At 44.3% G+C, this 13,528-nt stretch overlaps 1 protein-coding gene across 4 annotated transcripts in view; it reads right to left on the minus strand.

Annotated features, from left to right (window-relative positions):
* The window catches only part of LOC123443566 (protein translocase subunit SECA1, chloroplastic), a 71,508-nt gene that overhangs the window by 45,127 nt on the left and 12,853 nt on the right, over positions 1-13,528 (minus strand). For all 4 annotated transcript variants that reach the window (XM_045119993.1, XM_045119994.1, XM_045119995.1 and 1 more), the window contains exons 4-5: positions 13,341-13,520; positions 7,226-7,444 (exon numbers count right to left, since the gene is read on the minus strand). In XM_045119993.1, the coding sequence (XP_044975928.1) occupies positions 7,226-7,444; positions 13,341-13,520 (399 nt within the window). The remainder of the gene's footprint in view (positions 1-7,225; positions 7,445-13,340; positions 13,521-13,528) is intronic.

The raw sequence follows: 13,528 nt of genomic DNA on the forward strand, positions 1-13,528 counted from the left end.
ACGAAGCCGTCGCCTCCTGAGAGGTACGACGTTACAGCCAAGTTTACAGTCTCTAGAGAAGGACAAGCTCATCCTTCTTTAGGCCAGTAATGATATGGGCCTAGGCCACATGAGCCAACACGGATGGACCACACATACAACAATATTCATGACTATGTTCTTAGTCAGGGTGCAAATGCATAGCGAAATGCTGATAACAGACGATTTTCTAGTAGCACAATTGCACAGGGATTCGCAATATCAGGGACAATATAACAAATAACCAAAACTATATATCCCTTGGCTGTCAAAGAGTTGCTCCAGACATCAGTTGAGTATGATTTGACATAGCAAATGCACTAACAAGGAGACATTGGAAAGAATCAATTTTGGGGATGGATATGTTTGATAAATAGAACATTTACTTACAAAACAGAAATCCCTCTCCTAACATTTTTCCTACTCCCCGCCTGTCACACTTTAGGATGATTTGTTAAATTGTGATCCAAATTCTACCATATTGGAGTAGACGTAGTACAAACAGTGTGGGCCTTTGTGTTGATACCGACGCGTACGAGTACAACTCGTTTACTTGTCCTCCAAGGACTCATGCATTGCCACTCCTATATACTCCATGTAGTCGCACCTAAAGACGGTTTGTCGTCTCGTGCTTGTAATACTTCACCCTCATAGTGATTGCGCCTTCGTGCGTCCGTGGTTTTCTCCCGCAAGGGTTTCCACGTAAAAATCCGTGTCTCTCATGTCTCGTTGATCTCGTTTTATCTAACAAGTGGTATCTCAGTTGCCGCCGCTGTTTTGCTGTACGTTGCATCGTCCGATCCGCCAAGTTCTGCCGCTGTTTCCGATCGGGACGTGAAGACCGGATCAACACAGAGCAAACAAACCACCGCAGGAGCTTCTGCTGCTGCTGCCGCTGCAGAACCCCACGACAGGAGCTGCTGCTGCTGTCGTTCACGTGAAGCCACTTCCCACTTCCTCCACTTCATTCACGTAAACAGCAGATTTGACCGCGTGAAGAGCAAATCCATCCATGGTACTACTTGTGCTTGTACGCACAGGAATCTGAGATCTGATCTCTCTCTCTCTCACGTGAAGGCTACTATTTCAGATTTGTTTCTTTTTTCTCCAATTGCTACATCCACTGCCCAATACTATCAGATTTATCTACTCATGGCATCCATGAAGTACGACCTTCCGCTGCTGGACTGTGACACGAGGTTTACCCTATGACAAGTCAAGATGCGGGCGTTGTTGGCGCAGGCCGACTATGATGATGCACTGGATAGTTTTGGGAAGAATAGAATTGAGGATTGGACCACTGAGGAGAAAAGAAGGGACCGTAAGGCTTTGTCACAAATTCAACTCCATTTGCATAATAATATTTTGCAGGAAGTTTTGAGCAAGAAAATTGCCGCCGCTCTATAGTTAAAGCTGGAAGGGATTTGCATGACAAAAGATCTCACCAGCAAGATGCATTTGAAGCAAAAATTATTCATGCAGAGGTTACCCGAGGGAGGAATGTTTTGAATCATATTTCAGAATTTAAAGAGATCATATCCAATCTAGTTACAATGGAGGTTACGTATGATGAAGAAGATACTACTTTAATATTACTTTGTTCGCTGCCAAGTTCTTATACCAATTTTCGAGACACCATATTATACAGTCGTGATACTCTCACGCTTAATGAAGTTTATGAAGCTTTGAACTCTAAGGAGAAGATGAAATTAATGGTGCCTCATGATGGTTCAAGTTCATCCCAAGCCGAGGGATTATCTGTTCGTGGCAGGATAAAGGAGAAGAACTCACATAATGGAAACCATGGCAAAAGTAAGAACGGCCAAAGGGGTCGGTCGCAATCCAGAGACAAGAAGCAGTCTTGCAGGTATTGCAAGAGAGACGGGCATGGCATCTCAGAATGTTTCAAGTTTCAAGTTGCAGAACAAGGGAAAGAGGAATGGTACGTATAAACCGAAAGGTAACAAACAAGGTGAAAATTCTGCTAATGTTGCTCGTGATGATAGTTCCGATGATGCTCTTGTTGTTATTGTTGGATGTGCTGAGACCAATGATGAGTGGGTACTTGACACTGCGTGTACTTTTCATATGTGCCCGCATATAGATTGGTTTACTACTTTTGATTCTACTACTGTTGTTGGTTCCGTTTTGGGTTTTGATAATTCACCATGCAAGATTGAAGGCATAGGTTCCATTCGAATCAAGATGTTTGATGGCACAATCAAAACTTTGACAGATGTTCAGTATATTCTGAAGATGAAGAGAAATCTTATCTCTGTGAGTGCCTTGATGCAAACGGATACAAGTATTGAGGTGGAGATAACGTTTTGAAGGTCACCAAAGGTTCTCTCATTCTGATGAAAGGTGACTTAAGTTCGACCAATGGTCGTTATTACCTTCGAGGTTCTACCGTTTCAGGTAACGCTACTCCAGTTATTTCAAAGAATTCTGGTTGTGATGCTTCTAACCTTTGGCATATGCGTCTTGGACATATGAGTGAACTTGGTTTGGCAGAGTTAAATAAGAGAGGTCTTCTTAAAGGATATCAAACTGGTAAATTGAAATTTTGTGATTATTGTATCTTCGGCAAGCACAAGAGGGTGAAGTTCAACACTTCGACTCATACAACTGAAGGTATTCTTGATTATGTGCATTCTGATTTGTGGGGACCATCTCGCAAAAAGTCATTAGGTGGTGCTAGTTACATGTTGACTATTATTGATGATTATTCGAGAAAGGTTTGGCCTTATTTCTTGAAGCATAAATGGCAAGCTTTCTCAGCTTTTAAGGAGTAGAAGATTATGATTGAGAGACAAACTGAAAAGAAGGTAAAAATACTTCGCACTGATAATGGTATGGAATTCTCTTCTAAGCAATTTGGGAATTATTGCAATTCTGAAGGCATTGTCAGACACCACACCGTTCCTTATACTCCTCAACAAAACGGTGTTGCTGAGCGTATGAACAGGACAATTATTTCCAGAGCCCGTTGCATGTTGTCCAATGCAGGTTTGCATAGGCGTTTTTGGGTTGAAGCCGCTTCCACTGCTTATTATCTCATCAACCGTTCACCATCTATTCCTCTTAATTAAAAAACTCCAATTGAGGTATGGTCTGGTTCACTTGCTGATTATTCACAATTGAGAGTTTTTGGTTGCACTGCTTATGCTCATATTGATAATGGAAAGTTGGAGCCTAGGGCTGTTAAGTGCATCTTTCTTGGTTATAAAACTGATGTTAAAGGTTTTAAATTGTGGAACCCTGAAACACAAAAGATTGTTATTAGCAGGAACGTTAACTTTAATGAATCTGCTATGTTACATGATGTTCCATCTACTAATGTTCCTCTTGAGAGTGAACAGCAGTCTACTGTTCAGCAGCCTACTGTTCAGGTGGAGCTTGTTATCGATTCAGGTGATACTTCTGATAAGGAAAATGTTGATGCACATGAGGAACCCGTCTTTGATGATGAACATGTCACTCCAAATCAGCCTATTGTTCCACCCGGTTGGAATCTCGCACGTGACAGAGTTAGGCGGGGTATTAATGCACCTGAAAGGTTAATTGAGGAGTACAATATTGTTTCTTTTGCTTTATCTGTTGCAGAAGAAATTGAAGGTAATGCTGAGCCTTCTTCGTATTCCGAGGTTATTATTTCTGGTGATAGTGATAAGTGGATGACTGCTATGCATGATGAGATGGAATCACTTGAAAAGAATGGCACTTAGGATTTAGTAAGATTACCTAGAGAGAAGAAACCTATTCGTTGCAATTGAGTTTTCAAAATAAAGGAAGGTGTTTCTCCCAATGATGAGACAAGATATAAAGCAAGGTTGGTTGCTAAAGGTTATAGCCAAATTCCAGGTATTGACTATAACGAAGTCTTTTCTCCTGTTGTGAAGCATAGCTCTATTCGCACTTTACTTAGTATTGTTGCCATGAATGATTTTGAGCTTGAACAATTGGATGTTAATGTTAGGAAAGCAACTTATCTTTATTGAAGGCCCAAGGGGCATATATATATTACACATGACTTGAGGTGCAAGGAAAGTAAACATAGACTAATAAGGACTCCTAGACTAATACTAATACTTCCTAACACCCCCCTCAAATGCAAAGCGTATGCAATAGCATTGCATTTGAAGAAGTGTAATACTAAAAAAATGAAAATCCAAATCCGCGTCTTGAGAGTGTCGTCGTAGCATGAAGAGTCTTCAAAACTTGTCGAGACGCCCAAGGAGATAACGAAGAGATGGCACATCAGAGGTAGACACCGCATCACTTGAAGATACAAGATAAGTATCAAGAGAAGATGGGTTGTCAAAAGAAGATGGCACATCAAGAGAATAAAGCATTGCGCGAAAAATCATAGTCCACGACAACCGTTGGCGAAAGAAACTCGACGGATAAGGCACGATGGACGTAGATCGACAATGCAAAAGAAGTCCAGAAAATCCTGTAGAAAACAACAAGGGCAAATAGGCCACAAAAGTTGCATAGAAAGGATCAGGACCAAAGAAAGGCTAACGGACTAAGGTATGGTGGACTCGCATGGCATGAGAAAACACAAAATATGAACGGATTTGGTGAACGCAGCGGAATTATAGAAACTAAAAGAACTAGGAACAACGGGTACATGAGCACCACGTAGTAGCAGGGAACATCACCACGTATGAGCACCACGTAGTAGCAGGGAAGCAGCTAGCAGCAGCACGTAGTCAGGCCAGCTTGCGACAGTAGACGGAGCAGCATGCCTGCAGCAGCAAAACGCAACCAGTCGCTAGCAGTAGTTGAAGGTGCCATCTCGATCTGGCGGATGCGATCCGGCAAAGAGTGGTGAAGATCGAAAAAGAAATCGATCGAGCGTTCGGACGTGAGACATCCGGGACGGCGGTTGGTGAACCTGCCTGCTCGAGACGGGCGGCAGAGAGCAGGTCAGCGAGAGTGTCGATCTGCAACGGCGCCGCCATGTTGTGGATCCGCCTCCTTACTATCCGATCCAAGAATTGATCAGCGCGACCTGGAGTGGAGGCGGCGCGAACTGGAGCGGCTGGATCCAGGAGAGAGCGGGCCTGCGGCGGGATCCTGAAGACCGATGGCAGGGACTGCAGCGGTCCGGCAGGAGCAGGAAGAAGAAGCCTCTCGCCTCCCTCCGCAAGATCTAGAGCCAGCGAGCGGGCATGTGAGGGCGCGATCGGTAGGTGCCCACACAGCTTGGGAACGACGGGAGAAGACGAGATCGACCCAGAACAGATCGAACGAGAGGAAGAAAAAAAATTGGATCGTAAGGACGAGTTGCAGCGTCCGGAGACCTAAACCTAGGCTCTAATACCATGTTAGGAAAGCAACTTATCTTTATTGAAGCCCGAAGGGGCACATATATATATTACACATGACTTGAGGTGCAAGGAAAGTAAACATAGACTAATAAGGTCTCCTAGACTAATACTAATACTTCCTAACAGTTAAAACTGCATTCTTACATGGAGAATTAGAAGAGGATATTTATATGGAACAACCTGAAGGTTTTGTTATTTCTGGAAAAGAAAAGCTTGTCTGTAAGTTAAAGAAATCTCTTTATGAATTGAAGCAATCCCCTCGACAGTGGTACAAGAGATTTGACATCTTTATGCTCTCTCAAGGTTTCAATCGGTCTAATTATGATAGATGTGTTTATTTGAAAACTGTCAATGGTTCAGCTATTTATTTGCTCCTTTATGTTGATGATATGTTAATTGCTGCAAAGAGCATGTCAGAGATTGATGAACTAAAGAAGCAATTGAGTAATGAATTTGAGATGAAGGATTTGGGTGCAGCAAAGAAAATACTTGGCATGGAAATATCCAGAGATAGACCGTCTAGAAAATTATATCTCAGTCAAAAGGGATATATTGATATAAAGTTCTTCATCGTTTTAATATGCATAATGCCAAGCCAGTAAGTACTCCGTTAGCTGCACACTTCAAATTATCATCAGCCTTATGTCCTGAGTCAGATGCAGATATTGAGTACATGTCTAGAGTTCCCTATTCCAGTGCAGTTGGTTCACTTATGTATGCCATGGTTTGTTCTCGTCCGGATTTATCTTATGCACTGAGTGTTGTTAGTAGATACATGGCTAATCCTGGAAAAGAGCATTGGAAGGCAGTTCAGTGGATTTTCAGATACCTGTGAGGTATTTCTAATGCTTATTTACAGTTTGGGAAAACTGGAGATGGACTTGTTGGTTTTGTTGATTCTGATTTTGCTGGTGATTTGGATAAGAGAAGATCGCTCACAAGTTATGTTTTCACCATTGGTGGTTGTGTTGTGAGTTGGAGAGCAACTTTGCAGTCTATTGTGGCTTGTTCCACTACTGATGCCGAGTATATGGTTATTTCTGAGGCATGCAAAAAAGTTATCTGGTTGAGAGGTTTGTACACTGAGCTTTGTGGAGACTCATCTTGCCCTACCATATTTTCTGACAGTCAAAGTGTTATATATCTTACAAAGAATTCAATATATCATGAGAGACACATTGATGTCAGATTTCACTATGTTCGAGATGTTGTTGCTAAAGGTGATTTGAAGGTATGCAAGATAAGTACACATGATAATCCTGCTGATATGATGACAAAGCCAGTTCCTACCAATAAGTTTGAGCTTTGCTCAGGCTTAGTTGGTATTTCTCACTAGTCCTATGGACTTTGACGCACGAGGTGTTTATGCTGATTTGGATGGAGTTATTCACTTTCTTCGACTAGTGGAGGGAATTTGGCTCATGGTGGAGATTGTTAAATTGTGATCCAAATTCTACCGTATTGGAGTAGACGTAGTACAAAGGGTGTGGGCCTTTGCGTTGGTACCGACGCGTACGAGTACAACTCGTTTACTTATCCTCCAAGGACTCTCATGTATTGCCACTCATATATACTCCATGTAGTCGCACCTAAAGACGGCTTGTCGTCTCATGCTTGTAATACTCCACCCTCATAGTGATTGCGCCTTCGTGCGTCCGTGATTTTCTCCCGCAAGGGTTCCCACGTAAAAATCCATGTCTCTCGTGTCTCGTTGATCTCGTTTTATCTAACATGATTCACGGATCTTTGGAAAAATGTATGCGAAGTAGATCCATTATATACACATATAACATAGTAGTTAGTCACTGACTTAATTTTGGGATATACAAAAAATATCTTAGCACTGAGAATAATAATGCAATACTTACTGCCATTACTCGACCTGTGAACTCATCCACAATAAGCACTTCCTTGCTACGAACAATATAATTCACATCTCTAAGGAAGAGCTCCTTGGCTTTGATTGCATTTAAAACATATGAAGCCCACTGTTCACGAGGATCATATAAATCATCTATGTCCAGTATTTCTTCAGCGTCAGCGTAGCCTTGTTCTGTTAGTAGAACATTTCTTTGCTTTTCATCAACCTGAAAATAATATTTATAAGAGAACGAATTGGATTGTAGCTGATAAACTAATAAACATAAGTATGAATACAAGAACAGATTTATGGCTGGGTCAAAGAGAAGATGTACGAGCAATATATTTTAAAAATGTACTATTCTGAAGACAACCGCAATAGAATACTTCTTACAGAACGTACAAAAAAAATTACCCTTCTTTTCATTAAGAGGAGAAGCACAATTGTTACAAGAGTTAAGAGCCAAGGCAACAAGTGCCACCCATAACAACACACAATAGTAAGTGAACATTAGTACCAGTATTTTCTATTTTGTGCGATAACATAGTATCAAACAAGGAAACAGGTGAAAGATGGGGACAGAAATACAAGTTTCTTTCAGGGAAAGCGACATGGAGAACAAAAAAGAATAAAGTTGTGAGGCTGAACCATGATGACGGGATGCTTACAGAGCGTTAAGGAGTATTGATCTTCTTACAGAGTGTTAAGGAGTATTGGTCTAGGTGTCCATACATATTCATGTTAGTCTAGATTTATTCTGTGTATCTCACGTCTCTTGTACTATATATTTGCCCCTTGGCCTATGCAAACAGATAAGTTGCTCCATGTTTTCTTCTTATCAGGCCGCAGGGACTACTTACGTTCTGATGGGCAACGGTTTAAGTGCTTCTGTTCGTGGTGTTGGCACGGTCGATCTGAAGCTTACTTCGGGGAAGATCGTGCAGCTGAAGAACGTGCATTATGTCCCCTCCGTCAATAAAAATCTTGTTAGCGGATCTCTTCTGTGTAAAGATGGCTACAAGCTTATCTTTGAGTCCAATAAATTTGTAATATCCAAGTATGGAATTTTTGTTGGTAAAGGTTATGAGTCAGGAGGCTTGTTCAGACTATCCTTGTCAGATGTTTGTAATAAAGTTGTTAATCATATTTGCAATAATAGTGAATCAATTGTCTGGCATTCACGTCTCTGTCATGTTAATTTTGGTTGCATGACGCGGCTAGCCAAGCTGAACTTAATCCCCAACTTCACCGTTTTCAAGGGATCTAAGTGTGCCAGTGGAGATCTTCTCAGTACTGAAGGGATAGAGCTGAAGAGACAATGATGAGTCTCTCCCACCTCTCACCTCCCCACCCAACTCCCTGACGATCTTCACCTTTCATCTAAATGGAGGGGCTTCTACACTGGGATTTCTCGCCGGGCATTGCCCTGGCCGATCAGGTGAGATATAGGTTTGGTACTTCGATCAATTTCTCAAACGCTAAAAACAACAAGGAGTTCTTTCTAGTTGTCTCCTTTTCTTCGGCTTCATTTACTCTTTCGGTGGAATCGGTTGGGGTTGCTCTACAATGTTGTCTTGGTAGTTCTAGCTCGGCTTACAACATATTTCAAATCAATGATCGATCTTTTCGTTTCTCCGTGGCCAACAACAAAGTGGAACATTTTATATATGGACTTAAAGGTCGTATTTGGCCAGACTTTGTTTGCCATTTTCATCTCTATAGTGGTCGCTATTCGAGAATTTCTATTCATGACTCATGTTGGCACGCGGATGAACAACTATCTGATTTGTCTGCTCATTGCACCATGGCTATCAAATCTAAATTGGGTTTTCAACCTTTGTCCAATACCGGGAACATGGACTCCTTACGGGAACTAAGCAAGTTCACAGTCACCCCGATTGATCATATGGCTTTCTCTAACAAAAATGAGGTTGAATCCTCTTGTTCTACTCTTGGTCCTTGCATAAGGAATTCTAATACTCATATTAAACTTGGATCTTTTTCCATTAATGATAGTCCGTTGATTACGCCCCAGGTCTCTCACCTATCTTTAATGGAGCATTATCTTGCCCAGGCGGCATTAGAGGATCAGCAATCAATTGAGTATCTTTCTTTGGGCACTTTCAAATGTGCCATTAAAGCTGATTACCCTTCCCTTCCGCAAGGTTTCCTAGCATCGGCTTACAAATATGCTCCTCATTGTGATAATTGGCCGCCAATTCTCTCGGCCCGCCACAAAGTAGACCTGGCCCAAGCCCAGTACCCAGATGAGGAAATAAATCGCATTGCTGATAATTGGGCAAATTTGTGTACACGTTGTCTACAATGGAGCCATAAAAAGATTGCATGCCAGGGTCGGATTATATGCATCAATTGCTCCACTCCTGATCATAAGGCCATTGATTGCCCTCGTTCTTTGTGTCATCAACCTATCTCTGGTATAAAATCTGTAATTGTTGGAAAGTGCATTCAATCTGCCGGATACACAGCAGCGGCCTTTTCCCCTGCAGTTGCCAAACGAAAATCAAGGCCGACCGTCCGATGTGCATGTTGTAGCTATTATGGACACCTGGCACGATCCTGCCTTAGGAAACTCAGGGAGGGGCGGTGGAAATGGGTCCCGAGGAAAAACAATAGTTCCTATACTACCCCTCATGTTTCCTCTTCTGCCTCGACTTCTCAATCGTCGCCCCCCTGCCACATCTCTGTTCCATCACAGTCACCACCTTCGCTCCAGCTTGTCCCCATGGCGAACTACCCTCTGAACCTAGTGCCATTCCTGCTGCCTGGTTTCGCCATGGAGCCAGGACTGGCGGACTGCGTGGTGCGCAGCGGCATGGTGGTTGGACCGTTCCCGCCCCTCAGACACGACTTCCTGGCCATTGCGGAGGCGAGCCACTACGTCCCCTTGCACCGTCGCGCGGACATCCACAACACAACCGAAGGTTTGCTCCATGAGGCCCAACTTTTCACCACTGAAGTTAGTGATCATCCATTTGGTATTGGGATATTTGGATTTGCCGACGCTTTTCTCCGAGACACTGATGTAGCCACCCCACTCGAATTAGAAGATGGAGATCTGCTTATCACTTTTGTCCCGCATAATGAGGCTTTGAATCGCCACAACACCACCTTTGGACCTGAAATTTGGCTAATGTATTTTGGATTCCCGTATGACTATCAGACTGAATACTACATTGGCAAATCTCTTGGAGGTTTTGGTGCTCTGGTTTCTTGGTATAATCCTAGACAAGGCAGACGCTTTGTGCTACTTCGGGCCAGAGTGATTGGTCTTCGTCTTGTTCCCAAAAGTTTTGTGGTCTGGCAGTTAGGAGGCGCAAGGGATTGTTGGACTGTACAAGCAACGATCCTGAGAAGCAATCATTGGAAAGCCTTGCTGCCTGAAGTCCCTCCAGCTGGAGAAGAACAGCCACCTCCTGCTGGCAACCCACATCCCCAATTTGGTCCAGAGCTCACCGTAGAACAGCTCTATCAACAGCAAGTTCATAATTGGCTGGTCCGAAACACAGCACCTCCCAATGCTCCGCCCGCTGGCCATGGTCCTCATGCTCATGTACATGCTGGTTGGGGTGCTTGGCCAGAACCTCCTGCTCCTGCCCCAATGCTTCCCCCATACTTGATGAACCATCAAGCATGACTTGCTTCGCAAGGACTGACAGTGCAGCATGGCATTGTACCTGAAGATAATGACACTCACAGTGCTGCGCAAGCTTGGAATGATGCAATTACTCCCTCCGGGCGCCCACCTCCGGCGATGCTCCCTTACGAGCCTGGGACGGCTCGGTCCGAGACGGGGGGCGACTTACTCCGCACCCGCGACGACATTCTGGCTGAGGCGCGCCAGCGTCTTCTCCAAGCACAGCAACTGGCCCAGAAGTACTATGATGCTCATCATCGCGAGGCGGAGTTCGCGGTGGGCGATTGGGTGTGGCTGCGCCTCCTCCACAGGACCACGCAGTCTCTGGACCCGCGCTCCAAGCGCAAATTGGGACCTCGCTACGCCGGTCCCTTTCGTGTGCTGGAGCGTGTCGGCACACTCGCATACCGCTTGGAGCTACCAGCTGGTTCTCACCTCCACGACATCTTCCATGTCGGCTTACTGAAGGCCTACCACGAGGACCCTCCTGCAGCGACACCGGCCCTTCCTCCTACTTCAGATGCCCGCCTCCTTCCAGCTCCCGCGCAGGTGGCGAAGGTGTTGCAGGCGCAGCAGCGTCGCGGCGTCTGGCATGTTTTGGTACAGTGGGCCGGCCTGCCAGAGGAGGAAGCGACTTGGGAGCAGCTCGACGATTTCCGCCAACAGTTTCCAGATGTTCAGCTCGAGGACGAGCTGTTTGAGAAGGCGGGGAGAGATGTTATGGTCGGGCTCCAGTATGCACAGAAGAGGCCCAATAGTGGGGCGCATTAGGGGCTTAGCCCAAGTTATTAGGGGCTTAGCCCAAGTTATCTAGGGTTTAGTGGAGGCTGTCCTCCTATATAAACACATGTACCCCGTCGATATTAATCAGACAATAAACAGTATTCTGTTGTCGTCTCCCTCAGGAGACGGGAGCCCAAACCCTAGCCGCCTCTCTCCCTCTCTCTCTCTCGCAGCGACGGCGCCTGCGCCCCCAGCCTCGCCGGCCGCACTTCCACCCCTACAACCTACGTCCGAGACCTGGTAGAACCCTAGCCTCTACCAAGTCCACTATTCAAGTTGCTTACTAGTGTAGCATAGAGTTCTAGGTGGAAGTTCAACTTAACAGTCTTCACTGCAGTACTGGTATATAAACAGTGTTTTGGAACCAAAGGAAATTATGTGTGCCTCTGGGATCTGGTGGGGGATTGCTGGAATTTGATCCATATATGGGCCAAATAACAAGTTTCGGAATTCCTGATAAATCCTAGAGGCCCACTAAGCCCATTCGTGCAAGGCAAGAGGTGGCACTAAAGTTTAGTCCCACATTGCTAGTTTGCTAGGAGTTGGACCTCCTTATAAGGGAGGATCTTTTCCCACATGTATGAGCATGAGAACAAGAGACATACACGTGATCCTCCTCCACCGCCCGCCTCGCCATGCCTCGTCACGACGCGTCGCGGGTTGCTGAAATGAGCCGAGTTGATGTCTAATTTTTTGCCATGCACGACTAGTATACAAAAGGTCACTCGGGAGCTGAAAGGTTTTGCTGTAGTGGAGATTGAATATGAACGCTGCACCCTACGGTTGCTGCCTATTCGTTTCGTCTCCCTCTTTTGCTTAGCCTCCCGTCGTTGCATGTTCGCCTCCTTCTCCTGTGCCTATATAAGAGAGGTCGCTCCTCTCTAGAGAGATACACCAAAACATCATCTTCCTCACGCCATCGAGTTCCAATCTCTGAGCTGCTGCTAGGTTCTTCCCCATCCCGGCTTGCGGCGTGCACCGCAGGTCGGGACAGTAGGCCTCCGAAACCCCGCCTCTTTGAGTCCTGTAAGGGAGAAGGGTAATAAGGTTTTTGGGGAGCGCCCTGCGCGACTACTGGCTTCATCACGGACGCCACGAACGCTGACGACAACTTCTTCTCCATCATCAACAATCTCTTCGACAACATGGCCGGTGACGACGTCAACGCCAATCCCACTGTTGCTGCTGCTGCAACTCAGTACGTATTCGTGTTCTTTTTCTTTGAGTTCTTACCACAAATTGTTCATATTCACCACTTAAGATGCTATTTGCATATTCTCAGTATGATTGCATGACTTGTCTTATAACTGTTAGTATAGTCATGATTTATCTACTATTTCTGTTAATAAAGTCATATGGTAAATTGCTCATATATCCAACAATCAGCAATCCATGTGCCGGAACCTTAATTTACTCTCTTATTCTTCATTTACTTTTTTCTATATTTTGGTTTTTGGTTTCCATATGTTCCTGTTGGGTTTCATATATATAGCATACCCCAACTTGCTTGGGACAAAAGGCTGTTGCTGTTTGTTTTTGTTGTTCTTGTTCTTGTTATATTTTACATTGTTCGGTTAAAATGAGCTGTTGCATGATCTATCTAGAACAGAACATTCATTCTGAGATTCTATGGGGATAAGAAATATGCACTAACAAAAGAGTAAGAATTGATTGTGCTCACACTGTAATGAATATCTCGTTCAAAAGCTTCAGCTATTTTTGCTGCTTTGTAATACCGGTCACTTGGCTTTTCAGCGAGGCCTGATATTATAAGAGGTGTCCGTGCTTCATCAATAAGGATTGAATCAACTTCATCTATCACACAGTAATTGAAGTTCCTCAAGACAAGCTCATCCACAGTCTGCAAAT

The sequence above is a fragment of the Hordeum vulgare genome, chromosome 3H (assembly GCF_904849725.1).
Source record: "Hordeum vulgare subsp. vulgare chromosome 3H, MorexV3_pseudomolecules_assembly, whole genome shotgun sequence".
Taxonomy (NCBI): Eukaryota; Viridiplantae; Streptophyta; class Magnoliopsida; order Poales; family Poaceae; genus Hordeum; species Hordeum vulgare.